The 27,234-nt window shown below is 43.6% G+C and overlaps 1 protein-coding gene across 2 annotated transcripts in view; it reads left to right on the top strand.

Moving 5' to 3' along the window:
* Positions 1–26,523, top strand: part of LOC311102882 (phosphatidate phosphatase LPIN1-like) — a 37,308-nt gene extending 10,785 nt beyond the window's left edge. Inside the window, exons 4-21 of one of the 2 annotated variants that reach the window (XM_084144339.1) lie at positions 5,875–6,197; positions 13,672–13,788; positions 13,983–14,081; positions 14,544–14,655; positions 15,001–15,343; positions 15,576–15,669; positions 15,799–15,980; positions 16,218–16,311; positions 16,522–16,591; positions 17,460–17,552; positions 18,125–18,192; positions 19,003–19,138; positions 19,796–19,944; positions 20,119–20,205; positions 22,193–22,345; positions 22,767–22,881; positions 23,172–23,275; positions 23,428–26,523. In XM_084144339.1, the coding sequence (XP_084000465.1) occupies positions 5,875–6,197; positions 13,672–13,788; positions 13,983–14,081; positions 14,544–14,655; positions 15,001–15,343; positions 15,576–15,669; positions 15,799–15,980; positions 16,218–16,311; positions 16,522–16,591; positions 17,460–17,552; positions 18,125–18,192; positions 19,003–19,138; positions 19,796–19,944; positions 20,119–20,205; positions 22,193–22,345; positions 22,767–22,881; positions 23,172–23,275; positions 23,428–24,028 (2,940 nt within the window). In that variant the 3' untranslated portion in view covers positions 24,029–26,523. Of the gene's footprint in view, positions 1–5,874; positions 6,198–13,671; positions 13,789–13,982; positions 14,082–14,540; positions 14,656–15,000; positions 15,344–15,575; positions 15,670–15,798; positions 15,981–16,217; positions 16,312–16,521; positions 16,592–17,459; positions 17,553–18,124; positions 18,193–19,002; positions 19,139–19,795; positions 19,945–20,118; positions 20,206–22,192; positions 22,346–22,766; positions 22,882–23,171; positions 23,276–23,427 lie in introns of both variants that reach the window. The other variant, XM_084144338.1, reaches the window with a different exon arrangement.
* The last annotated feature ends 711 nt before the right edge of the window (positions 26,524–27,234 follow it).

The following is a 27,234-nucleotide window of genomic DNA, read 5'->3' as shown; positions in this document are numbered from 1 at the left end:
TGCCCCAGCACAACCCAAATTTACCCCAGATAGCATATGTTACCCGTTTCAGGAAGCTAGGCGTATGTCGCACGTCACTACTTCACAGGAGAGGCATTTGAACGTAAAACATTATTTTTTATCAAATTTTTTTGGGCAGAAATGCCTTCTGGAACATGTGAACTTTCATGTGCCTTAATAACAAACTTGTATCCCATTACGAGCCTAGTTGGTTTAGCCACGGAAAAAGACAGGAACCTTCCCGCTAGCCATGATTGGCTGAGATAATGGCTGGGCTGGACATGCCGAGAGATGAGTTTGGATTGGTCTGCCATATAGCATGCTTCTGTCTATAACATGAGCTGCTCAGTATGTATAGATAATCCTTGCTACCGCTGCTTTTATTTAAAGATATAATGTTAGCCATGGAGAACTGCAAAAGTGTTGCTACTGCTCTCAACAACATTGCTGCCCTGAATTTAGCAGGCAAAGATCAGTGTGAAAAAGTTGTGATGGACTACTTTCTGCACACGGTCAGTGTGAACCGGAGTGACTTGACACAACGCGGGCCAAACAAGCTGTACAAACAAAACTGAGTTAAAGGGGTTCCAGTCTGCCGTGAAGCGTTCATCCATGTAAAGTGCATTCGGAAAATATTCAGACCCCTTGACTTTTTCCACATTTTGTTGGATTAAATTGTTTTGTTTTTCTCATTCATCTACACAAAATACCCCATAATGACAAAGCAAAAACAGGTTTTTCTAATTTTTTGCTAATTTATACAAAATAAAAAACGGAAATATCACATTTACATAAGTATTCAGACCATTTACTCAGTACTTTGTTGAAGCACCTTTGGCAGCGATTACAGCCTTGAGTCTTCTTGGGTATGACGCTACAAGCTTGGTACACCTGTATTTGGGGAGTTTCTCCCATTCTTTTCTGCAGATCCTCTCAAGCTCTGTCAGGTTGGATGTGGAGCGTCGCTGCAGAGCTATTTTCAGGTCTCTCCAGAGATGTTTGATCAGGTTCAAGTCCAGGCTCTGGCTGGGCCACTCAAGGACATTCAGAGACATGTCCCGAAGCCACTCCTGTGTTGTCTTGGCTGTGTGCTTAGGGTTGTTGTCCTGTTGGAAGGTGAACCTTCGCCCCAGTCTGAGGTCCTGAGCGCTCTGGAGCAGGTTTTCATCAAGGATCTCTCTGTACTTTTCTCTGTTAATCTTGTGTGCGGCTGCTCGGCCATGGAAACCCTTTTCATGAAGCTCCCAAATAACAGTTATTGCGCTGACATTGCTTTCAGAGGCAGTTTGGAACTCAGTAGTAAGTGTTGCAACCGAGGACAGACGATTCAGCACTCGGCGGTCCCGTTCTGTGAGCTTGTGTGGCCTACCACTTCGTGGCTGAGCCGTTGTTGCTCCTAGACGTTTCCACTTCACAATAACAGCACTTACAGTTGACTGGGGCAGCTCTAGCAGGGCAGAAATTTGGCGAATTGACTTGTTGGAAAGGTGGCATCCTATGACGGTGCCACGTTGAAAGACACTGAGCTCTTCAGTAAGGCCATTCTACTGCCAATGTTTGTCTATGGAGATTGCATGGCTGTGTGCTCGATTTTATGCACCTGTCAGCAACAGGTGTGACTGAAATAGCCGAATCCACTAATTTGAAGGGGTGTCCACATACATTTGTATATATAGTGTATAAATATAAAGTTTATATATGGGTGCAGTTGGACACATAGTTAAATGCACTAAAGAGGAACAATGGGTACATATCAGTGGAGGCTGCTGAGGGGAGGATAGCTCATAATAATGTCTTGAACGAAGCATATGGGATGGCATCAAATACATGGAAACCATGTATTTAATGTATTTGATACCATTCCAGTGATACCGCTCCAGCCATTACCACGAGCCCGTCCTCCCCAATTAAGGTGCCACCAACCTCCTGTGATACATATTGAAGATGTGCATGCTCATCCCCAGAATCTTTTTACATGTCTATTTTCAAAGGATAAAGCTAAGAACCTTAACAACTTCATAGTTAAGAACACTGTAACAATATGGAAGAAAATGAAACGTATTCTACAAGAACCAATATCACTTCCTAAAAACACAACCTGGTGGAACAATCCTTGGATAGCTTTTCACAATTCACAGATAAATTGGTCAACATGGTAAACTAAAGCCATAGAAACTGTAAATTACTTGATAACAGGAAATACATTTATTTCCATAACAGATTTTAAAAGTAATTTTGGACTGACCAATGTAGATATTTTCAAATATATGCAACTTAAAAGTTATATATCACGAAATGTGCTTTTGGACATCAGAGCAACCTTAAGGGAATCTTATTTCAGCCAGAAAAGGATACTCATATGATAGGTAAGATATACCAAACCTTGCAGAGAGCCTATCCAACTGACAATCTCTTAGAACAAACTATAAACTATTGGATCCAAGACTTAAAAAGAACTGATGTTGGCACAATATGGAGGGAATGTTGGAGCATAACTAACGAAAATGTATGCTTAAACCATTATAAACTAATGTGTAGAATTTATTATACAAGAGACAAAATTCACAAACTCTACAGCACAACAGTAGAGTCATGTCTTCAGTGTAAAACTAACAATGACTCAATTTGTTTTCTGGGAATGCTATAAAGTCCAAAAGTTATGGGGGGAGCTAGAAAGTTGGCTGTCAGAAGTATTACAATGTAAACTTACTTTTACTCCGTCTGTCTGCATATTTCAAGACATGGCATGTGGGGGTGTAGTGAAATACCCAATGTGCTGGATGATTCTCTTCTCATCAATCTATACAAAAACGTGGAAATCAATCATGAATCCTCCATCATTAACACAATGAAAACATCTAATGATTTATTATTGAAATATTGAAATAGCATGGGAGACCGAGAAAAACAAGGATGGGGGTGTGAGCATGCAGGTCTGGGCAGATGAGATGTAGTCATTGTTTGTGTGTGTCTGTAACACAGGAGGTTGGTAGCACCTTTATTGGGGAGAACAGGCACGTGGTAATGGCTGGAGTTGAATCAGTGGAATGGTATCAAATATTCAATTAGCTCCATTCCAGCCATTATTATGAGCTGTCCTCCCCTCAGCAGCCTCCACTGGTCTGTAAGTTGTTGTTCATATGTGTTTGTATTTGGTGTGAACTTTTTTTATACAAAAATGTATAATAATAATACAATAAAAAATAAGTTCCTGTTTGGGTTGTATTATAGTTTAGATTAGGTGGATTTACTCAACTCAATCAAATCATCTTAAATAAATAGTTGGTAGAAAGTTGCTATATAAGCCAAGGAGTAATCACGATATAGACATTGGACAGGCTTGAGATGAAATACAGGTCTAGTTTAATTAGTGGTGTTTATTTCATGTATTTTATTAGTGGTGTTTATTTAATATCAGTTGAGGCAGGATTATATTCCAGTAGGATGAGTTGAGTGTGATGTAGGTTTCAGGGTCAGGATATTAAGTGAATGGATGTGACCTGAGTGCTAGCTGCTAATACGTCTGTGTCCAGACAGCCATGAATGTAGTCTGCTGTTAGCTTCTCTGTGGACATGTGCATTGGACCGCACGTGGCCTTGTGTGTGTGATAGTATGAATTTTGTGCAGTGTTAGTTTGGTAGTAATTGTAGTAGCCTTAGGGTCTTCAATTGTAAGTGAAAACACACATGCAAGCAGAGGAAATCTTCACCATCTGTATGTGTTCCTAAACCGAAACCCACAGATCCCTCTCAGGGCTAGACCTCCTAATGATACACAGTACTACAAGGTGCTGCAGCTGCAACCTAGTTTACTGCAGATCAGGACTATACAACTACAGGCCTAGAGGGCCTACTACTACTGCTTATCTGTACCTGATTGGCTAATTGTCTGATTCATGTCACTAATTGGCCAGAGGGCCAGTGGCGTGTATTCATGGATGCCAAGGGAATTCAGGCTTCCCCAGAAATTTAACCAATACAAAAAGAAAATAAACATGTAAAATCAGGTATTTTGCCTCTGTGTTTTATAATTGTCCTTCAATTCGCAAGTGGCTAAATGTATCTCACTGGAAAGCTTCAGACTGAGCGAAACAGCGCCCCTCTGTCTCAGTATGTGTAGCCCATCTATCTGATGCTGTCTGGTCAAAAATAGTATGACATTGTTGCCACCCATAGCATTGAATGCAAGGGAAGCCAGCGAGCATTTGGCCTCCCTTGATATTTTTTAAATAAAATAATAGCCAGTCAGCGTTGAGCTGAACTGTGAATGGTCCTGGCGCACCAAAAAAATGTGTCAAGGGAAGCCAGTTTGGATTTGGCTTCACACCAATCACATCATGTCAAAAGCAAAATGTCATTGACAGAAAACATTTGAATTGTTCCATCTCGTTGTATTAGCCCTCCGGTGGCTAGCTAGCTAAAATCTTCCCTTTCCTAAATAAACCATGGACGGAGATGGGGATTTGGACTTGATTATAACAGCGATTCTGATCCAACCATAAAATCATACAATGTGCCCCTGGCCTGAGAGGATGGAAATTCAATATGTGGCTCATCGTTGCCCATGAAAGTAAGTTAGGCTAGTTATCAAGCCTTTTAGTCAGGTAGCCTAGTCTAGGATAACAAAAACTAAAAGCGTGTAGGCTACTGACAGAGTCATAGACCGTTTTGGCAACATGAAAGAGAGGAGGATGGTATTGGCATTCCTCTACAAGTAGGGTGAGTCAACATGTTTTTTCTACTTGCGCACACACACACGAACACACACACACACACACACACACACACACACACACACACACACACACAGAAATCAGTACCATGGACAGCCAAATGATATATAGCTTACATTGATTGAACTAAATTGCTTTTGGTATCTTTAAGTTGTCCCTGTATTAGACTAAGCATAAGTGATTTGATGATGTTGAAATGTTGAAGTTGAAATGGTGCTGGAATGACATTAGCGGAGGCAGCCCTTGATTTGTGTGACCTGTGATAACTCTCCGTGGTTCCAAATCAATAGTTTGTTTTTACATGAACTTGCTTGACCGAAAACATGAACTTGCTTGACCATGCTGTAGGTCATGTTTGTTACATGCAATATGCTTTGTGGACTTCACCAGAGAGATGTTGCTGTCTGGGTTTGTGCTGAAAAAAATGTGTGGTTCAATTTATTCTGCCGACTGTGACTGTCTTGTTGTCTCAGCCTTATCACGGTTGCGTATGAACTAACGGGTTATAGACCCCTTTCTGTGTTTGCAAACATTGCCGCACGAGGGCGGTGAGCACAAGTTGGTGGCAGAACACGGGGAGTAAAATCGCTCTTTGGCTAGCGTTTGCTGCAGCCTATGTCAATGAGCGTTAGCATTCTAGCTAACAACTGCTGCATCCTAAATTGTTATTTTGCAAAGATCACAACCAAATATAATCTTAGCGACTGTTCCAGCAAGAATCAAAACATCATCGTAAGTGTATGAGAACCCAAAAAAGTTATTTTGCTCAGAAGTAATAAAAACATAAAGGCTATGTTGAATGGGCGCAGATGGCGATGGCTTTCTTACTGCAGCCAAGAGTCGCGAGCAGTATGTCATGTACTGGAAAGGGGTCTATAGAGCAACAAACAACTAAATTATCATAACACATAGGTTGAAATATGGATTTTACCCATGCACCGCTACTGCAGAGAGCCTACTCACCTGGTGTTCCCTGAAGATTAGAAGGAGGGAGTGAAAAGCTGAATGTTATTCTTAATATCAAATATCAAAATTAATTTAATTATAATTTCTCCTAATTGTCATTTCCATGGCTAATTGTTACTTAACAATCCATTTATGTTTCATCATGACCTCACTTCCTGTTTCCTGTCCCCAACAGGAAGTGGTTCCATCGTACCTGGCGACATCGCCTATCGTGTCCCAGGGGGCGGAGCTAATGGAAGCTCAGTTAGGGAGGGGTGTGTCTCGCCTCTCTGACCCCGCCTCCCTCCAGGTCCAGACCCTGGGCTCCCAGCAGACCACAGGAGGAGGAGGAGGGGAAGGAGGGATGATGATGAAGAAGAGGAGGAAAAGGAGGAGGAAGGCACGGGAAAGCGGAGGAGGGAGGCGGGAGGAGAGTGGGGAGTACTCAGAGGATGAGGACATGTTTACCATCGACATGAGCACTGATGAGGAGAGAGAGCACGACAACAACAGTAGCAGGTGATTACAGCAAATACAGTATTTAAATTATTTGCCACATGCGCCGAATACAACAGGTGTAGACCTTACAGTGAAATGCTTACTTACAAGCCCTTAACCAACATTGCAGTTTTTAAGAAAAAAGTGTGTTAAGTAAAAAATAGATAAGTAAAAAATAAAAAACAGCAAATAATTAAAGAGCAGCAGTAAAATAAAATAACAGTAGGGAGGCTATATACAGGGGGTACAGGTACAGAGTCAATGTGCGGGGGCACCGGTTAGTCGAGGTAATTGAGGTAATATGTACATGTGGGTAGAGTTAAAGTGACTATGCATAAATAATAAACAGAGTAGCAGCAGCGTAAAAGAGGGGGCTGGGGTGGGGTGGGGTGGGGGGGGGGTCATTGCAAATAGTCCGGGTAGCCATGATTAGCTGTTCAGGAGTCTTATGGCTTGGGGGTAGAAGCTGTTAAGAAGCCTTTTGGACCTAGACTTGGCGCTCCGGTATCGCTTGCCGTGCGGTAGCAGAGAGAACAGTCTATGACTAGGGTGGCTGGAGTCTTTGACAATTTTTAGGGCGTTCCTCAGACACCGCCTGGTATAGATGTCCTGGAAGGCAGGAAGCTTGGCCCCAGTGATGTACTGGGCCGTACACACAACCCTCTGTAGTGCCTTGCAGTCGGAGGTCGAGCAATTGCCATACCAGGTGGTGATGCAACCAGTCAGGATGCTCTTGATGGTGCAGCTGTATAACTTTTTGAGGATCTGAGGACCCATGCCCATGTCTCTTGAGGGGGAATAGGCTTTGTCGTGCCCTCTTCACGACTGTCTTGGTGTATTTGGACCATGATAGTTTGTTGGTGATGTGGACACCAAGGAACTTGAAGCTCTCAACCTGTTCCACTACAGCCCCGTCGATGAGAATGGGGACGTGCTCAGTCCTCTTTTTTTTCCCTGTAGTCCACAATCATCTCCTTTGTCTTGATCACGTTGAGGGAGTTGTTATCCTGGCACCACACGGCCAGGTCTCTGACCTCCTCCCTACAGGCTGTCTCATCGTTGTCGGTGATCAGGCCTACCACTGTTGTGTCGTCGGCAAATTTAATGATGGTGTTGGAGTCGTGCATGGCCATGCAGTCATGGGTGAACAGGGAGTACAGGAGGGGACTGAGCACGCACCCCTGAGGGGCCCCCGTGTTGAGGATCAGTGTGGCAGATGTGTTGTTACCTACTCTTACCACCTGAGGGCGGCCCGTCAGGAAGTCCAGGATCCAGTTGCAGAGGGAGGTGTTTAGTCCCAGGGTCCTTAGCTTAGTGATGAGCTTTGAGGGCACTATGGTGTTGAACGCTGAGCTGTATTCAATGAATAGCATTCTCACGTAGGTGTTCCTCTTGTCCAGGTGTGAAAGAGCAGTGTGGAGCACAGTAGAGATTGCATCATCTGTGGATCTGTTGGGGCGGTATGCAAATTGGAGTGGGTCTTGGGTTTCTGGGATAATGGTGTTTATGTGAGCCATGACCAGCCTTTCAAGCACTTCATGGCTACAGACGTGAGTGCTACGGGTCGGTAGTCATTTAGGCAGGTTATCTTAGTGTTCTTGGGCACAGGGACTATGGTGGTCTGCTTGAAACATGTTGGTATTACAGACTCAGTCAGGGACATGTTGAAAATGTCAGTGAAGACACTTGCCAGTTGGTCAGCGCATGCTCGGAGTATACATCCTGGTAATCCGTCTGGCCCTGCAGCCTTGTGAATGTTGACCTGCTTAAGTCTTACTCACATCGGCTACGGAGAGCGTGATCACATAGTCATCCGGAACAGCTGATGCTCTCATGCATGCTTCAGTGTTGCTTGCCTCGAAGCGAGCATAGAAGTGATTTAGCTCGTCTGGTAGGCTTGTGTCACTGGACAGGTCGTGGCTGTGCTTCCCTTTGTAGTCTGTAATAGTTTTCAAGCCCTGCCACATCCAATGAGCGTCAGAGCCGGTGTAGTATGATTCAATCTTAGTCCTGTATTGACTCTTTGCCTGTTTGATGTTTAGTCGGAAGGCATAGCAGGATTTCTTATAAGCGTCCGGGTTAGAGTCCCGCTCCTTGAAAGCGGCAGCTCTACCCTTTAGCTCAGTGCGGATGTTGCCTGTAATCCATGGCTTCTGGTTGGGGTAGGTACGTACGGTCACTGTGGGGACGACGTCATCGATGCACTTATTGATGAAGCCAGTGACTGATGTGGTGTACTCCTCAAAGCTATTGGAAGAATCCCGGAACATATTCCAGTCTGTGCTAGCAAAACAGTCCTGTAGCTTAGCATCTTCGTCATCTGACCACTTCCTTATTAACCGAGTCACTGGTGCTTCCTGCTTTAGTTTTTGCTTATAAGCAGGAATCAGGAGGATAGAGTTATGGTCAGATTTGCCAAATGGAGGGCGAGGGAGAGCTTTGTATGCATCTCTGTGTGTGGAGTAAAGGTGGTCTAGAGTTTTTTTTCCTCTGGTTGCACATTTAACATGCTGGTAGAAATTAGGTAGAATGGATTTAAGTTTCCCTGCATTAAAGTTCCCAGCCACTAGGATGAGCGTTTTCCTGTTTACTTATGGCCTTATACAGCTCATTGAGTGCAATCTTAGTGCCAGCATCGGTTTGTGGTGGTAAATAGACAGCTACGAAAACTATAGATGAAAACTCTCTTGGTAAATAGTGTGGTCTACAGCTTATCATGAGATACTCTACCTCAGGCGAGCAAAACCTCGAGACTTCCTTAGTATTAGATTTTATGCACCAGCTGTTGTTTACAAATATACACAGACCGCCATCCCTTGTCTTACCGGAGTCAGCCATTCTATCCTGCCGATGTAGCATATATCCCGCCAGCTGTATGTTATCTATGTCGTCGTTCAGCCACGACTCGGTGAAACATAAGATATTACAGTTTTTAATGTCCCGTTGGTAGGATAACCTTGATCTTAGGTCGTCCAATTTGTTTTCAAATGATTGAACATTGGCTAATAGGATTGATGGAAGAGGCAGTTTACTCACTCGCCGTCGGATCCTTACAAGGCACCCCGACCTACGTCCACGATATCTCCGTCTCTTTCTCATGCGAATGACGGGGATATGGGCCTTGTCGGGTGTCTGTAGAATATCCTTCACGTCCGACTCGTTGAAGAAAAAATCTTTGTCTAATACGAGGTGAGTAATCGCTGCCCTGATATCCAGAAGCTCTTTTTGGTCATAAGAGACGGTGGCAGAAACATTATGTACAGAATAAATTACAAATAACGTGAAAAAACAAACATAATAGTACAATTGGTTAGAGGGCTGTAAAACGGCAGCCATCTTCTCCGGCTGTGCGTGTTTGTGTGTGTGTGTGTGTGGGACTTCCTGTGAAGTTCTGAGAATGCTCATTGGAAAACAGACAGGGTCACGTTTGGGCTGTTTGGATCGGTCTGCCAGTATTGTAGGGGGAGGGTTGTTTATGCGACCCACAGCTGTCTGTCAGCAGCTACTGACTGCAGTAAAGTGGTTGTGTGGGGAGGAGAGAGAAGATTACACTGTCTTGTTGAGGTAAGCTCAGTTTGGTCTTTCTGGGATCCTGCATGTATGTGTTTGGTGGAGGAAATGACCCCTCTGAGATGTGGTTGATAGGAACGTGCACATGTGTGTGTGTTTGCGTGCATGTGCGTGAGAGAGAGAGAGAAACTCTGGTTAAGAGCCAGAATAGCTTTGCTCCACTGCAGAGGTAAAAAAGCCTGATCAGCATCACAAAGGTTTCTACGAAACACATGAACCACTGCCAGCTCCTCTCTGTGTGGGACCCAGCAGGGAGGGGCAGACTCTGTTCTCAGGCGTTCCATGCAGGTCTGAGACAAACAAACACACATACACACACATACAAACACACACACACACACAAAATCACTTCACAACAAAATCACTTCACAAACAGCCCCTGTCCCTGAGTAGTAAACCAACAGTGTGTATAGTAGTCAGTCACTCAGTCTGTTAGTCTGTCCCTGTGCTGGTTGGGTGCTGGCTGAGACTGAGACTAGATAAACAAGCCTGAAGTGGCCAGTGTCTGTCTTTTGTGAACCCAATTCTCTGTGTTCTGTGTTCTGTGTGTTTGTGTGTGTGTGTGTGTGTGTGTGTTCAGGCTCTGTGAATGCCAGCTCTGTGTCCCACGTGTTGGAGACGCTCCAGTGCCTCGTTCTTTTCCCACAATGCACTCTGTCTCTGTGGAGTAATGACCGTGGTGAACGGGGCCTCTCTCAGTCAAACCCCCCTAATTCTCTCTCATTCATCTGATGTGTGTGTGTGTTTTTGGTTTTACTATCCTTGTGGGGATCAGAAATCAATTCAGACAGTTGGGACATTTCGCTGGTCCACACAAGGAAAAAGGCTATTTTCAGCTTAGGGGTTAGGTTTAGGGTTAGGGTTACAATTAGGGTTAGAATTAGGTTTAGGGGTTAGGCTTAGGTTTAGGGTTAGGATTAAGGGTTTTAGCGAAAATATGATTTTGTATGGGAATCAATTGTTTGGTCCCCACAAGGATAGTAAAACAAACGTGTGTGTTAATTGGTTTTGGTTTATTGGTTTATTGGGATCCCCATTAGCTCTGGCCAAAGCAGCAGCTATTCTTCCTGGGGTCCAAAAAAAAACATAAAACACGACAAGTAACAAAGCACTGGTACACTGATAGACAAGAACAGTCACACAAATGTAAAATGCAATGATATGCAAGCAATACAACAAAAAAATAATGTGTGTGTAGATTGTGTGTGTTAGAGTGTGTTTTTTTAAGGTAATTTTACTTTGCTTGAGTAATTGGAGTTCTAAGGGAATTCCGTGCGATCATGGCTCTGTATAATACTGTGTGTTTCCTGTGAATTCGTTTTGGACTTGGGGACTGTGAAGAGACCCCTGGTGGCATGTCTAGTGGGGTATGTATGGGTGTCTGAGATGTATGTTATTTGATTATGCAGACAACCTGGAATTTTCATCACAGTAATATTTCTCATAAAAACTAGAAGAGAAGCAGATAATCTCTCGGCAACCCTCAACAAGGAAAGACTGGCATGCATGTTGTTGATTTTAGTTATGTATGTAGTTAAAGGCATGCTGCTCTGTTTTGAGCCAGCTGCAGTTTTGCTAGATCTTTCTTTGCTGCACTTCACCATATTACCAGACAGTAATCAAGACGGGACAAGACCCTGAACAACTAGTACAGTTGATTTTTGTGTCAAAAACATATTTTTATAACAGACATACCCTTCCCCATCTTCACAGTAACTTGGTCAATATGACTTGACCATGATAACTGATCATCCAATGTTATACCTAGGAGTTTAACTTCCACAACTTGCTCAATGGTCACACACCTTATGCACAACTCCAGTTGAGGTTTAGGTCTTTGAGACTATTTTGAACCAAATACTTTCCTACCATTTCTTTTAACCAATCATCAGTCATCTGAGTCAGTGCAGTACAAGTTGAGTGCCCTTCTCTATATGCATGCTGAAAGTCAGCCGTTAACGTGTTCTCTGAAAAAGAGCATTGTATTTGGCCAAACACAATTCTCTCCATCAGTTTACTAAGAACAGGCAGCAAACTGATTGGGCGGCTGTTAGAGCCAGCGAGGGGTGCATTACTATTTTTAGGCAGTGGAATTACTTTAGCTTCCTTGCACGCCTGTGGACACACACACTCCTTTAGGCTTTGGTTAAAGATATAGCAAAGGGGGTGGCAATATAGTCTGCTACCATTCTCAATAGTTTCCCATCAAGGTTGTCAATACCAGGTGGCTCGTCATTATTGATGGATAACAATTGTTTTTCCACCTCTCCCACACTAACTTGACCAAATTCAAAACAGTAATCCTTCTCTTTCATTATTAGATATTTTATACAAAATAATGATGGTTCACTGTTCAATGTTGTCATTTCACTTCAGAGTTTTTCCACTTTACTAGTGAAATAGTCATTGAAATGATTGGTAATATTGAAAGGTTTTGTTATAAATGACTCATCAACTTCAATGAACGAGATGAATTAGGTTTTCTGCTCATGATATCATTTAAGGTACTCCAAAGTATTTTTACATTGTGTTTTTTGTCATTTATGTTGGTTTGGTAATATACAGTGCTTTCGGAAAGTTTTCAGAACCCTTCCTTTTTTCCACATTTTGTTCACGTTACAGCCTTATTCTAAAATGGATTACATATATATATATTTTTTGCAATTTACACACAATACCCCATAATGACAAAGTCAAAACAGGTTTTTAGAAATGTTTGCATTTTTATTAAATATAAAAAACACAAATATCTTATTTACATAAGTATTCAGACCCTTTGCTATGAGACTCGAAATTGAGCTCAGGTGCGTCCTGTTTCGACTGATGGTCCTTGAGATGTTTCTACAACTTGTTTGGAGTCCAACTGTGGTAGATTCAATATATAAGGTCCCACAGTTGACAGTGCATGTCAGAGCAAAAACCAAGCCGTGAGGTCGAAGGAATTGTTCGTAGAGCTCTGAGACAGGATTGTGTCGAGGCACAATATAGCTGTGCAGCGACGCTCCCCATCCAACCTGACAGAGCTTGAGAGGATCTGCAGAGAATAATGGGAGAAACTCCCCAAATACAGGTGTGCCAAGCTTGTAGTGTCATACCCAAGAAGACTCGAGACTGTAATCACTGCCAAAGGTGCTTCAACAAAGTACTGAGTAAAGGGTCTGAATACTTATGTAAATGTGGTGATTCCGTTTAAAAAAAAATACATTTTCAAACATTTCTTAAAAACCTGTTTTTGCTTTGTCATTGTGGGGTATTGTGTGTAGATTGGTGAGGGAGAAAAAGCAATTTAATCAATATTAGAATAGGGCTGTAATGTAATAAAATGTGGAAAATGTGAAGGGGTCTGAATACTTTCCAAATGCACTGTAATTTCTTCTTCTTTTTGTTAAGTTTAGTCACAACATTTCTCAATTTACAGTATACAATCAGCTGAGCAGCCTGACTTGTTTGCCAACTCTTTTGCATCATTTACAATACAATTTTTCAATTCATCATCAATCCAGGGGGCTCCAGCAGTTCTCACAGTTAGTTTCTTAACAAGTGTGTGCTTGTCAACAATTGGCATTAATAATTGTACAAATAACGGGAACTGGATTCACTTCCTCATACACATCAGACCAACATACATCTTTTACATCTTCAGCAAAAGAGGCCTGAGAAAATGTTTTGTATGATATCTCTGTGTGTGTGTCTGTGCGCCTGTGTGTGTGCATGTGTGTTGTTGTTAACGTCTCTCTCTCTCTCTCTCTCTCTCTCTCTCTCTCTCTCTCTCTCTCTCTCTCTCTCTCTCTCTCTCTCTCGCTCTCTCGCTCTCTCTCTGTTTCTCTCTCGCTCTCTCTCTCTCTCTCTCTCTGTGTCTCTCTCTGTCTCACTCTCTCTCTCTCTCTCTCTCTGTCTCTCTGTCTCTGTCTCTCTCTTGTCTCAGGGTCTCTTCTCGGGAGCTCAATGGAGAGCAGGGACCTAAGGCCAGTGTGTTGAGCAGCACCTACACCCAGAACACAACATACACACACGCCGACGCAGACTGGGCACGCTCGCAGAGGTACATAAATATGACCCAACACACACACACAGACACACACACACACACCAGACATGACTAGAATAGAATAATATACAGTTTGGTTCGACTCATCTTGTCGTATGCCTTTGTAGATAAAAATAACTGCGTATGGCTGACAGTTGTTCTCTCTTTATGTCTGTGTCTCCCTCCCCCTGCTTTCTCTCTCCCTCCAGTGCTATATTAGAGCAGACACATACTCTGTCTATCCCTCCTAGTGGTGGTCTGTCCATCTCCTGTCCACAGCAGACTTCTGTCTTTCCTTCTCCTATCAGGTAAGTCATGTCACCATCCAATCTCACTCATCAGTATAGATTCATTAAGCCTTAAAAGTTATCCTTCGTTTCATTTCGGACCAACTACATATTGTCTACAATTATGGGACAGAAACCAGCAGAGATTTACCACTGGGCACAGTTCAACGTTTAGTTTTGATTTACATTTGTTTGAGTTGTTAACTAATGTGAAATCAACCAAAAATATAACCCTGTCATTGGATTTAGGTTAAAAGCTAGGTGACAAAAATATGAAATTCTCTTACGTTGATGACTTTTTGCAAATCCAATCAGTTTTCCACGTTAATTCAACATCATCACATTTGGTTGAAATGATGTGGAAACAATATTGATTCAACCAAGTTTTTTCCCAGTGTGTTTGTACTGTATTGTTTATGTCCATGAGTCAGGGTAGTGCTGGCTCAACCAATCACATCTCTCTGTGTGTCTGTTACTCAGCAGCCCCGGTGGCTCCCGCCCCTCCACTCCAAAGAGTGACTCGGAGCTGACCAATCAGAGCAAAGACAACCCTGAGATTCTGTGGGCCTGGGGGGAGCTGCCACAAGCTGCCAAGGTACAGAGGGCGGGAGGGAGGGAGATTCAGAGAGACAGAACAGGAATGAAGGGACACAAAGAGGGAGGGACAGTATGTCTAGCTGTAGTCCACACAGTGATCCAGGAATCAGGACTGATGTTGGCAGAGGAACTTTAATCACTTTAATCATCTTCCATGAGGGCAGCTGAGGACATGCTAATACCCTAGCGCTCACGCTAACCACACATCCTCTATCTCTCCTCTCTCTGCCTGTCTCTTCTTCTCTCCTCTCGACACCCAAACTCCTGCGTCCTTGATCTAGCATGCTTTCTTTCTTTCTTTTTCCTTTCTCTCTCCTCTCTCTTTCCCTCTCTCTACCTCTAGCCCTCCTACCTCCCTCCATCCCAGATGCAAGATTCTGGGATGAAGTCCCCTGTCTCCATCCCTGTGTGTGAGAGCACACACTTCAGGACCATCCCCGGAGACTGTGGCCCCCCTGGCCAGACCCAGAGCCACCCAGACAATGGCCCCCCATCCCTCACCCCTTACATGCCCCAGCCTGGGAACAACACGGCTGGGCCCGGGGCTGGGGGGGACATGGAGGTAGTAGGGGCAGCCTGTAGAGAGGTGGAGGGGCTGATGGCCTCTAGGTTGCTGTCAGAACTGGATGAGGGGGGCCAGATGGGCAGCCCAGTCAGACGTACAGACTCCCCATCCAAGAGGAAAGGTACGCAACTCACAAGTCTTTTGGAACCATTACCTGCAAGCAGAATACAGACGGAGTACAAACGAATATACAAGTCAGTTTAGATTGCAGAATTTGAATTTAAACTGTCACTAAACATGCATTCACATCTGTAGATATGAATGCCTCCATCATTAGCTACATGTCAAGTTAATGAATGAAAATGCCATGTCAATCATTGTATCCATGGTAACTTGTGACGCTGTACCTGCAGACAAGAGGAGCCACCACCTGGGCTCTGATGGAATCTACCTGGATGACATCACTGAGTTGGAGCCAGAGGTGGCTGCTCTGTACTTCCCTAAAAGGTAACACAGCCCTCTAACACACACACACACCTGTAACACACACGCACTTACAAACAAACACAAACACACCTATTCTGTGCTACACACACACTCATCCTCCACTCCTGACCCTATGACCCTGTTCCTTAGTGACGGTTCAGTGAGAGGGGGCTCGGAGACAGGGGTGCGGAGCGCCAACCAATCCCCTCAGTCGGTGGGCAGCAGTGGGATGGACAGCGGTGTGGACAGCTACTCTGACCAGCTGGGAGACATGCCCAACATCGCCATTTCCCTGTGTGGAGGTCTCACTGACAACAGAGAGATCACAAACGGTACTGGCCATTAAACACATGGGCTGCATCTCAATACTGTGGGGTTGACTTCCTGGTATAACTGGATAGGTGCAAATTGTAGCTCCATCTACTTGCTGCCATATTGTTTTCACCTATCCAGCCCTCTCAGATCCACTAATTGGTGTGAGATCTATAGAACAGTTATATTAACCCTCTCCTGTCTGTGTGTCCTATAGAACACCTCCTTTAACCCTCTCCTGTCTGTGTCTCCTACAGAACAGTTCCAGGAGAGAGCCATCTCTTACCAGCAGTTCACTGAAAACCCCTCCATCATCGACGATCCCAACCTGGTGGTCAAGATAGGAACCAAGTACGTAAAATACCGTCCTCCTCCATATATCATTGAATGTGACCTATCCACTAGCCAAAATCCAGATGCTGATCACATCCCTGATAGGAAAAGTATGTTTGTACTGTATACCCTTTGTGCACTGTAAAAATACAGTACTACTGATAAGAAATTAACTGCAGACACTAAAGATACAACAGTGATCTTATGCTTGTGTCTTTTCTCCTCCAGGTACTACAACTGGACCACCGCAGCCCCTCTCATGCTGGCTATGCAGGTGTATCAGAAGCCCCTGCCAATGGTAAGACCTCCATAACATTAGCAATATGCTATTAGCATAGCATCTAGCCTACTCGGCTTGGTGATGAGATTGTGTGCTAATGTCAAATAGTGTACTACATTTGGCTACCTGAGTGGTTTTACCTGAGAGGTTTAAAACACTAATCATATTGCAATGTAAAGTGAGAAGTCCAATTGTAACCCATCTAGCTAAATCTGGTTCTGCGTCTGGCTTTGCGTGTTTTGTTTTTGTCTGAATTCTTATGTCCTCTGTGTCGTTTGGACTTCCTGTACACTGAAATGCGTACTCCTAAACCACGTCTCCTCCTAACACTTGAGTCTTTCTTCCCTCCTTGTTGGTCCCTTTTTTAATTTGTTCTCCCTCCATCTCACCTCCCATTTGGCCCTGTCTTGTGTGTCTTCAGCACTCCTGCCTGAGTTATGTGTACTCTGCCTTTGGCCTCTTCTCCTACTGTTTACCCAGTCTGTTCGGCTCCAGCCCCGTGGGTCCCTTTGGTTTCAGCTGTCTGTCTGTCTGTCTGTCTGTCTGTCTGTCTGTCTGTCTGTCTGTCTGTCTGTCTGTCTGTCTGTCTGTCTGTCTGTCTGTCTGTCTGTTGGTATAGCATGTCTGTCTGTCTGTTGGGTATAGCATGTCTGTCTGTCTGTCTCTCTTAGTGTGTTATTCCTCTACTTCTCTCTCTTCTTTCTCTCCCAGTCTCTGTGTCTACCTCCCTTAGTTGCTACCTCTCTTCCTTAGATCACCATCATCCAGTCATACGACACACTTTCTTCAAGTTTTTGCTTTTGGGTTTTTGTATCTCTGTGTTTTTGCGTTTGAGTGGTTTTGTTGAGTTGGGGCTTTGGTCAGGAACTGTGTGCATTTGCTTCAGGCCACGGTGGAGAACATCATGAAGGAGAAGATGCCCAAGAAAGGAGGCCGCTGGTGGTTCTCATGGCGTAGCAGGAACAGCAACTCCAAATCGGTACACACACACACACCTCTGTAACACACACACCTCCTTAACATACACACCTATATAACACACACACCTGTGTAACACACACACACCTTTTTTTAGTTTATTTTATTTTTTATTTTACCTTTATTTAACTAGGCAAGTCAGTTAAGAACAAATTCTTATTTACAATGACGGCCTACACCGGCCAAACACGGACGACTGTATGGGACTCCCAATCACGGCCGGTTGTGATACAGCCTGGAATCGAACCAGGGGGTCTGTAGTGACGCTTTAAGCACTGAGATGCAGTGCCTTAGACCGCTGCGCCACTCACACACACCTCTATAACACACACACCTCTATAACACACACACCTCTATAACACACACCTTTATAACACACACCTCTATAACACACACACCTCTATAACACACACATACCTCCTGAACACACTTCCATAACATAACCATTTGGGAACCTTTGCAGAAGTTACAATGCTGGAGACCACCTGCCTATTTGACTAATGGAATGGGGTATTATATGCGTTAGTGTTTCCTGGTTGTTGTATGAGTGTGTGACTGGTTGTCTGTCCCCAGGACTCAGTGTCTGAGACAGGAGTTGGAGACGGGGGAGAGACCTCTCTCAGCATGGCTTCAGTCATTGGGTAATGACACTTCTCTAACACTAGAACAGTTTACAATGTATGTGCAATATGAATTAACTATGTTGAATACACATTTATATACCTTTGTTTACATATCCTCTTATAAATTACACAGAAAGGGGTGGTTTAATGGACACATATTAAGCCTAATCCTGGACTAAAAAGCATTTTCAATGGAGATTTCTTAATTAAGTTTACTTTTTAGTCCAGGACTAAATATAGTCTATAAACCGCCCGAAGAGGTTTATAGACTATATATATATATATATATAATTTTTTTGTTTGTTTGTTGTATTTTACCTTCTTCTTCTCCCCAATTTCAATCTTGTCTCATCGCTGCAACTCCCCAACGAGCTCGGGAGGCGAAGGTCGAGTCATGCATCCTCCAAAACATGACCCGCCAAACCGCGCTTCTTAACACCCGCCGCCTTAACCCGGAAGCCAGCCGCACCTACGTGTCGGAGGAAACACTGTTCAACTGACGACCAAGGTCAGCCTGCAGGCGCCCGGCTCGCCACAAGGAGTCGCTAGAGCGTGATGAGCCAAGTAAAGCACCCCCGGCCAAACCCTCCCCTAACCCGGACGACACTGGGCCAATTGTGCGCTGCCCTATGGGACTCAAGATCACGGCCAGTTGTGATACAGTCCGGGATCGAACCCGGGTCTGTAGTGACGCCTCTGCAATGCAGTGCCTTAGACCGCTGCGCCACTCGGGAGGCCCCCTATAGACTATATTTTATTAATAAATTGTTATATAGTCAGATATGTATTTATAGCTGAACTGATGTTGTAACTGTTGTTGCAACACAGAATGAAGGAGGAGTCTTCCTCCAGCGATGAGGAACACAGATCCAATCAGGGCTCAGAATCCTGCCAGGCCGAGCCTCTTCTCACACCTGGTAGTGTCTTCTACAGGAAGACCCTCAGACTGAACCCAGAGCAGCTGGTGAGACTCAACACTGTTCCCCTAACCTCTGTTAAGCTAACTTCTGATCTCAGAACTGCTGGTGAGAAACACAATACTTCTCACCTCTTTTGATGCAGCGACGTTGAACTGTGTATTCTCAGGCCAGTCTTCAGTTGAACCAATCAGTAGCAGGGTTAGAGTTAGTAGAGGCTGTATGGGTAATGTAGTCTTTCTGCCCTCAGGCAAGTCTGCAGTTAAACCACTCAGTAACAAGGTTATGCTGCATTCAATAAAATTTGGAACTCTGAAAAAAATTAGCTCCGACTTAAAAAAATCTATTTGAACGGTCATCAAAGTTGGTATTACAAGTAGGAAACTCTGGCATCATCCTAGAGCTCCGACTTCTCCGACCTAAAGATCCAACAAAAAACATGGCGGCCTTCATTGTTTACATAAAAATATGTATTCTCACCTTAAGCATTTCCTATCTTCTTTAAACAGTTTAGCAAGAAGCATTTAGCATCTCTGCAGGTGTTTTTGATTCCTTCAGGCGTCCATGTTTTTGTTGACAGCTTGAGCGCACTGAAGTGGGAGGTCGAAGACTTCCTAGTCAGGATCGCCGAGTTTGCCGACTTGTCTTGAACGCACCATTAGTTAGTAGAGGCTGTTTGGGTAATGTAGTCTTTCTGTCCTCAGGCCAGTCTTCAGTTGAAGGAGGGTCCTAATGAGGTGGTGTTCAGTGTGACCACTCAGTACCAGGGCACCTGTCGCTGCCAGGGCACCATCTACCTCTGGAGCTGGGACGACAAGATCGTAATCTCAGACATCGATGGCACCATCACCAGGTAAGTGTGTGTGTGTGTACGTGTGTGCGTGCATGAGTTTGTATTGCCAGTTGTATGTGATCATGTTATATCTGTTAATGGTGTGTGTGTGTGTGTGTGTGTGTGTGTGTGTGTGTGTGTGTGTGTGTGTGTGTGTGTGTGTGTGTGTGTGTGTGTGTGTGTCCTCTCTTGCAGATCTGACACCTTGGGCCACATCCTGCCAACGCTGGGTAAAGACTGGACCCACCAGGGTATTGCCCGCCTCTACCACCGAGTCAGCCAGTGAGTCTCCCACACACAGTTGAAGTCGGAAGTTTACATACACGTTAGCCAAATACATTTATACTCAGTTTTTCACAATTCCTGACATTTAATCCTAGTAAAAATTCCCTGTCTTAGGTCAGTTAGGATCACCACTTTATTTTAAGAATGTGAAATGTCAGAATAATAGTAGAGAGAATGATTTATTTCAGCTTTTATTTATTTCATCACATTCCCAGTGGGTCAGAAGTTTACATACACTCAATTAGTATTTGGTAGCATTGCCTTTAAATTGTTTAACTTGTGTCAAACGTGTCGGGTAGCCTTCCACAAGCTTCCCACAATAAGTTGGGTGAATTTTGGCCCATTCCTCCTGACAGAGCTGGTATAACTGAGTCAGGTTTCTAGGCCTCCTTGCTTGCACACGCTTTTTCAGTTCTGCCCACACATTTTCTATAGGATTGAGGTCAGGGCTTTGTGATGGCCACTCCAATACCTTGACTTTGTTGTCCTTAAGCCATTTTGCCACAACTCTGGAAGTATGCTTGGGGTCATTGTCCATTTGGAAGACCCATTTGCGACCAAGCTTTAACTTCCTGACTGATGTCTTGAGATGTTGCTTCAATATATCCACATACATTTCCTTCCTCATGATGCCATCTATTTTGTGAAGTGCACCAGTCCCTCCTACAGCAAAGCACCCCCACAGCATGATGCTGCCACCCCCGTGCTTCACGGTTGGGATGGTGTTCTTCGGCTTGCAAGTGACCCCCTTTTTCCTCCAAACATAACGATGGTCATTATGGCCAAACAGTTCTATTTTTGTTTCATCAGACCAGAGGACATTTCTCCAAAAAGTACGGTCTTTGTCCCCATGTGCAAACCGTAGTCTGGCTTTTTTATGGTGGTTTTGGAGCAGTGGCTTCTTCCTTGCTGAGCGTCCTTTCAGGTTATGTCTATATAGGACTATTTTTTCGGTGGATATAGATACTTTTGTACCTTACATGTTTCCTCCAGCATCTTCACAAGGTCCTTTGCTGTTGTTCTGGGATTGATTTGCACTTTCACACCAAAGTACGTTCATCTCTAGGAGACAGAACGCATCTCCTTCCTGAGCGGTATGACGACTCCGTGGTCCCATGGTGTTTATACTTGCGTACTATTGTTTGTACAGATGAACGTGGTACCTTCAGGCGTTTGAAAATTGCTCCCAAGATGAACCAGACTTGTGGAGGTCTACCATTTTTTTCTGAGGTCTTGGCTGATTTCTTTTGATTTTCCCATGATGTCAAGCAAAGAGGCACTGAGTTTGAAGGTAGGCCTTGAAATACATCCACAGGTACACCTCCAATTGACTCAAATGATGTAAATTAGCCTATCAGAAGCTTCTAAAGCCATGACATCATTTTCTGGAATTTTCCAAGCTGTTTAAAGGCACAGTCAACTTAGTGTATGTAAACTTCTGACCCACTGGAATTGTGATACAGTGAATTATAAGTGAAATAATCTGTCTGTAAACAATTGTTGGATAAATTACTTGTGTCATGCACAAAGTAGATGTCCTAACCGACTTGCGAAAACTATAGTTTGTTAACACGAAATTTGTGGAGTGGTTGAAAAACGAGTTTTAATGACTCCAACCTAAGTGTATGTAAACTTCCGACTTCAACTGTAACTATAGATGGGTGTTAGAGTAATGAAACAGGGGTCACATTCAGAATATGGCTCAATGTAAGATGAATGAATCATGTCAGCTTTATTCATGGTGTTTGGCTTAGCACGTTGCACCATCATGAAGGAAGCCATGTCCCTGACGCTCGTTAGTTGAACTCCTGTCCCCTCCCTCTCTAGTAGGAATTACTAAGAGAGTAGAAAAATGTCATCTCTCTCTCTCTCTCTCTCTCTCTCTCTCTCTCTCTCTCTCTCTCTCTCTCTCTCTCTCTCTCTCTCTCTCTCTCTCTCTCTCTCTCTCTCTCTCTCTCTCTCTCTCTCTCTCTCTCTCTCTCAGGAATGGTTATAAGTTTATGTACTGCTCTGCAAGGGCCATAGGTATGGCTGATATGACGAGGGGGTATCTTCACTGGGTCAATGAGAGAGGAACCATGCTGCCTATAGGACCTGTCCTACTCAGCCCCAGCAGCCTGTTCTCAGCCCTGCACAGGTGAGGAACACACACACACACACATCATCAAAATAAACACAGCAGAAGTGTCAAACACAATAGAGAACAATGTACAGTACATTTTAGCAGACGCTCTTATCCACAGCATACATTTTCATACTGGTCCCCCATGGGGATTAAACCCACAACCCTGACGTTGCAAGCACCATGCTAAACCAATTGAGCCCCACGGGACCACAATAGCTTATATAGTAGAGATATCCCTATATTGTATAATGATCATTCTGACCTTCCTGTCCTGTCGTCCTTCCTGTCCTGTCCTGTCCTGACCTGTCGTTCTGTCCTTCCTGTCCTGACCTGTCATCCTGTCCTGGCCTGTCGTCCTGGCATGTCTTGTCCTGTCATCCTGTCTTTCCTGCCCTATCATTCCTGTCCTGTCTTGTCTTGTCCTGTCATGTAGGGAGGTGATAGAGAAGAAGCCTGAGAGGTTTAAGATTGAGTGTCTGACCGACATCAAGCAGCTGTTCTACCCTAACACTGAGCCTTTCTACGCAGCCTTCGGCAACAGAGCCACGGTGAGAGCCCTGCTCCCTCCAACACTGTACACATTAACTTTGGCTACTTTTTAGATTCATTTGACTGGGACCATACACATTCTATACATTTTATATTTACATTTCGGTCATTTAGCAGACGTTCTTATCCAGAGCGACTTACAGCCAGTAATCAACTTTTTTACAAATGTGACAGATTCAGCCTAAAGGCTAATTTCAAACAGAATATTATGTTTGCTGCTGTTGTGGTTGTGTATGTGTTTTTGGATAGTATGTCAGTTGTTGTTACAGTTGTTGTTGTTGTTGTTTAGGATGTGTACTCCTATAAGGAGGTGGGCGTTCCCCTAAACAGGATCTTCACAGTCAACCCCAAGGGAGAGCTGATACAGGAACACGCTAAGACCAACATCTCATCGTAAGACCTCTCTGACTCTTACTTTATCTTTTTCCCTCATATGTCAATGTCTCTCTCTCCCTCAGTAGCTCTGTCTCTCTCTGTCTCTGTCTATGTTTATGAACAATGAAAGTAAATTAAGTGAAGTATATTTCTGTTCATGTCCCTTCCAGGTATGGTCGTCTGTGTGAGGTGGTGGACCATGTCTTCCCCCTGTTGATCAGAGGCCACGTCTCAGACTTCTCCTGCCCTGACACCTTCAGCCAGTTCACCTACTGGAGAGAACAGCTGCCCCAGATCCACAGCCCCGACCATCCCTTGGTCCACAGCCCCGACCAGCACCTGGTCCACACCCCCGACCAGCCCCTGGTCCACACCCCCGACCAGCCCCTGGTCCACACCCCCGACCAGCCCCTGGTCCACACCCCCGACCAGCACCTGGTCCACACCCCCGACCAGCACCTGGTCCACACCCCCGACCAGCCCCTGGTCCACACCGCCGACCAGCCCCTGGTCCACAGCCCCGACCAGCCCCTGGTCCACACCGCCGACCAGCCCCTGGTCCACAGCCCCGACCAGCCCCTGGTCCACACCCCCGACCAGCCCCTGGTCCACACCCCCGACCAGTCCCTGGTCCACACCCCCGACCAGCCCCTGGTCCACAGCCCCGACCAGCCCCTGGTCCACACCCCCGACCAGCCCCTGGTCCACACCCCTGACCATCCTCTGGGCATCAGCTGTGGAGACCCACTTCCACATCAGACCACCCCATAAGTGACCTGTGTGCAATCTGGGAAGGAAAGGGAGAGACACATTCATGATGATGACGGCATGCAAATGAAAGAAGCATGTCCCTGCTCTAATGTCACACACACAGAGCAATGTGGACCTTAACACACACATGGTTGCCATGTGCCCACTTATGCACTAGTGAAAGTGTACTCGCTACAACAACAGGCATGTTAGCACTGAGTGGTATTTCTATGTACTCACCTTTCCTATTTATGTTCTAGTCCTCAGTGTTTTTCTCTACAATACCTAGCCTACTGTTTATCAGGTGGAAAAGGTACTACGTTTATACACTTGCAGGTGCTGCAACTCCAACAACAAGCACTGATTCAGTCAAACTGGGGGAAATCACTGTGAAGAACAGCCTATCAATGACAGCTATTTCACCCAATTAACATTGCCTTATTGATTATTGCACTTTTAGTCTGCAATGTGGGTACAGTAAACCGCAATGCATGTTTGATTGACACTTTCAGATCTAACATTCACATAAAGTGCCAATATAATAAATGCTGAACAATTCAAGATTATGCTCAACTAGCAGTGAAAATATTATAGCACACGATGATAATTCAGTTCACCTGTTCCCCTACAAACATGTATCAATATAATGCGTTTTAAAGCATGTTTCTATTCTAGTAGTAGCATTCCATATGAGCTTTTTCTTCTTTATTATTATTATTGGATTATTTTTGTCATGTTCTGTGAATGGTAGATATGTTAGTGATCAATTGAACTAAAACAGGTAACTAACCGGTGTAGCTCTTCACTTCACTTTATTAACAAGGCACTAAGGAGGGCTGTCTCTCTCGTTGATGCCTCTCGCCCATAGTCATCAATAGTCCTTAAATGGTCATTTAGCCAAACACTTGAGAAAAGACTCATGTAAAACTGACATCACTCTGATAATAAGCAATACAAGAAAAAAGTCAGGTTGTCCGTTTTAGCAGTTGTCTTGTCTTAATTTCACATCTCATCACGGTTTCTACGGACCGTGACACATATAACATATCAGATTCTCACTGTGTGCAGTGTCATTGTTTTGGCTAACATTAACAGATAATATTGTGCAGACAATAGAAAACATATTATGTAATCTGCTTTGGTTGTCCATCATCTTAAACTCTGTGGGTAACTGCGAGATGAGAGTAATCTACAAATGTATGAACTATTTAATTAATTTCACATTTTTAAGCACGCAGCTTGTGAACACACTTGGATTTGGCCTTTGGTTTTTATTTCATTGTATATATTGTGTTTATGTGATTGAATCTGAATAGAGTTTTGATGTTCATTCTCACTTTTGTAAATAGTGCAATCTTTTTTAGTGATTGAATTCAGAAACATTGTCAGTAAGTGGCTGGCTGCTGGACTAAAGTAGTTTGAGCTTTAATGGCTAACAACATTTTGCACTGACAGACTATAGTGTCCACTGAAGCAAAACCATTGAGGAGTTATTCTACAGTAAAACAATCAATATTCTCCTGAATTCTAGAATCTACTACTTAGATACAAAGAGAACATAGATAAATAGATTACAGTGAAATTATGTTCCTTGTAATTTCAGCAATTAGAATGCACAACAACCTTGAAGATTCTAAACCTCCTCAAAGGGTTTAAAGCACAAAGCACTAACAACATAGCCTGTCTGTCCATCATATCTCTGTTGTGAACAGAGCAGGTGGCAGTATGTGTCTATGAGTGGCTACAATGGAATGTGTATCAATATATGAATATTGTGCAATTGCCAATGTTATCCTGTATGTAGTATGGATGGAAATTCAAGACGTCCTGTATTACCTGAATGAATACTAACACTGTGATACAGTATTTCTCTCTTTTCTATTGATCATATTGATGACCACTATAAACCTGATCACATCACTATGAAGGAGAGAAGGTTCCCACTGTCCCTATGTCATATACCATATTGATTACTTTCAATACCTTTACATTCACTTTGGTTGAGTTGAAACATCCATTACCTTGTTTCTGGAGTATTGTGACATAGCGACTAATGTGAGATGTTGGATTTACCACCAACCTAAGAGGTGTGTTGGTATTTGGAGGATGAAGGATGGATGGATGGTAGGATGAATGGATGGATGGATGGATGGTAGGATGAATGGATTAGTCAATGGAGGCATGTGATATCACTGTTGTGTTGTGTTTACTCCTCCTCTGTGTCATTGTGTTCTGTTGTCCCCTTACTTTACTCTCATAAGATTTGTTCCAAGTATGTTAAGGTACTACTGTATATTCTGGTTAAATTACTGTATTCTTTCTGTGAAAGATCCATATAAACAAAGAGCTTGTTGCCTTACAGTATGTCGTGGCTGTCTCTGCCCTCTTTAGTTTGTTTCTGAGATGTACAGAGTCAATTACTCTAGCACTGTGTCATGTTGTATAGGTTAACAATCCAGTCTGAAAATAACTGTGTATTGAAAATAAGTATTTCAATAAATGCAAAGATGATTGTTGATGGATGTGTATGTGTCTCAGTTCTCCTCCCTGTAGGTAACATGATATGAAACCAGAGGCAGAGAGAGCATGTGTAGTATTTCTTGAGTTTTAGAGGTTTTCCTGACCACATGACTGAAAAGTAACAGGACCATGACTCCACTCTACAGAGCAAAACTAACAACCATATTGCCCATGTATACAATGGTATTGCTCCATGGCTTTGTGAAGGCTGGGTACCTACTGCCATCTAGTGGAATATATACGTATAACACCTTTGATATAAAGCCCATGTACAGTAATCAGCTCACTGACAGATCTGTCTAATACTCACGGGGATCACATGTAAAATAATTTTTACAATAACAAAACTGATTATATTATTTAAACCAGTCTGAATTTTTGTCAGGTCTTCCTGACAGGAGGTGAATCAAGCATTTCGCTACACCCGCAATAACATCTGCTAAATATGGGACCAATAAAATTTGATTTTAATAAACATTTGATTTGTGATGGACCGGAGGGGCTCCAGAGAAAAGAACTGTACCACAACGGTTTTACTTCCACTTATTAGTTTCCTCATCTACAACATCTGTGTGTGAGAGACGGTAGGTAAACTATTATTTTCTTTAGTTTTGTTCAATAGTTGTTGGGAATCAGTAGGAGATTATTTCCAGACAATCATGTTTATCATAAAAAATCTAATACATAAAAACAAAAAATTATTGAAG

The sequence above is a fragment of the Coregonus lavaretus genome (assembly GCF_964263955.1).
Source record: "Coregonus lavaretus genome assembly, chromosome: 27".
NCBI lineage: Eukaryota > Metazoa > Chordata > Actinopteri > Salmoniformes > Salmonidae > Coregonus > Coregonus lavaretus.
Note: the sequence above shows the minus strand (reverse complement) of the source record. Positions and strands in the feature narration are given on the sequence as shown.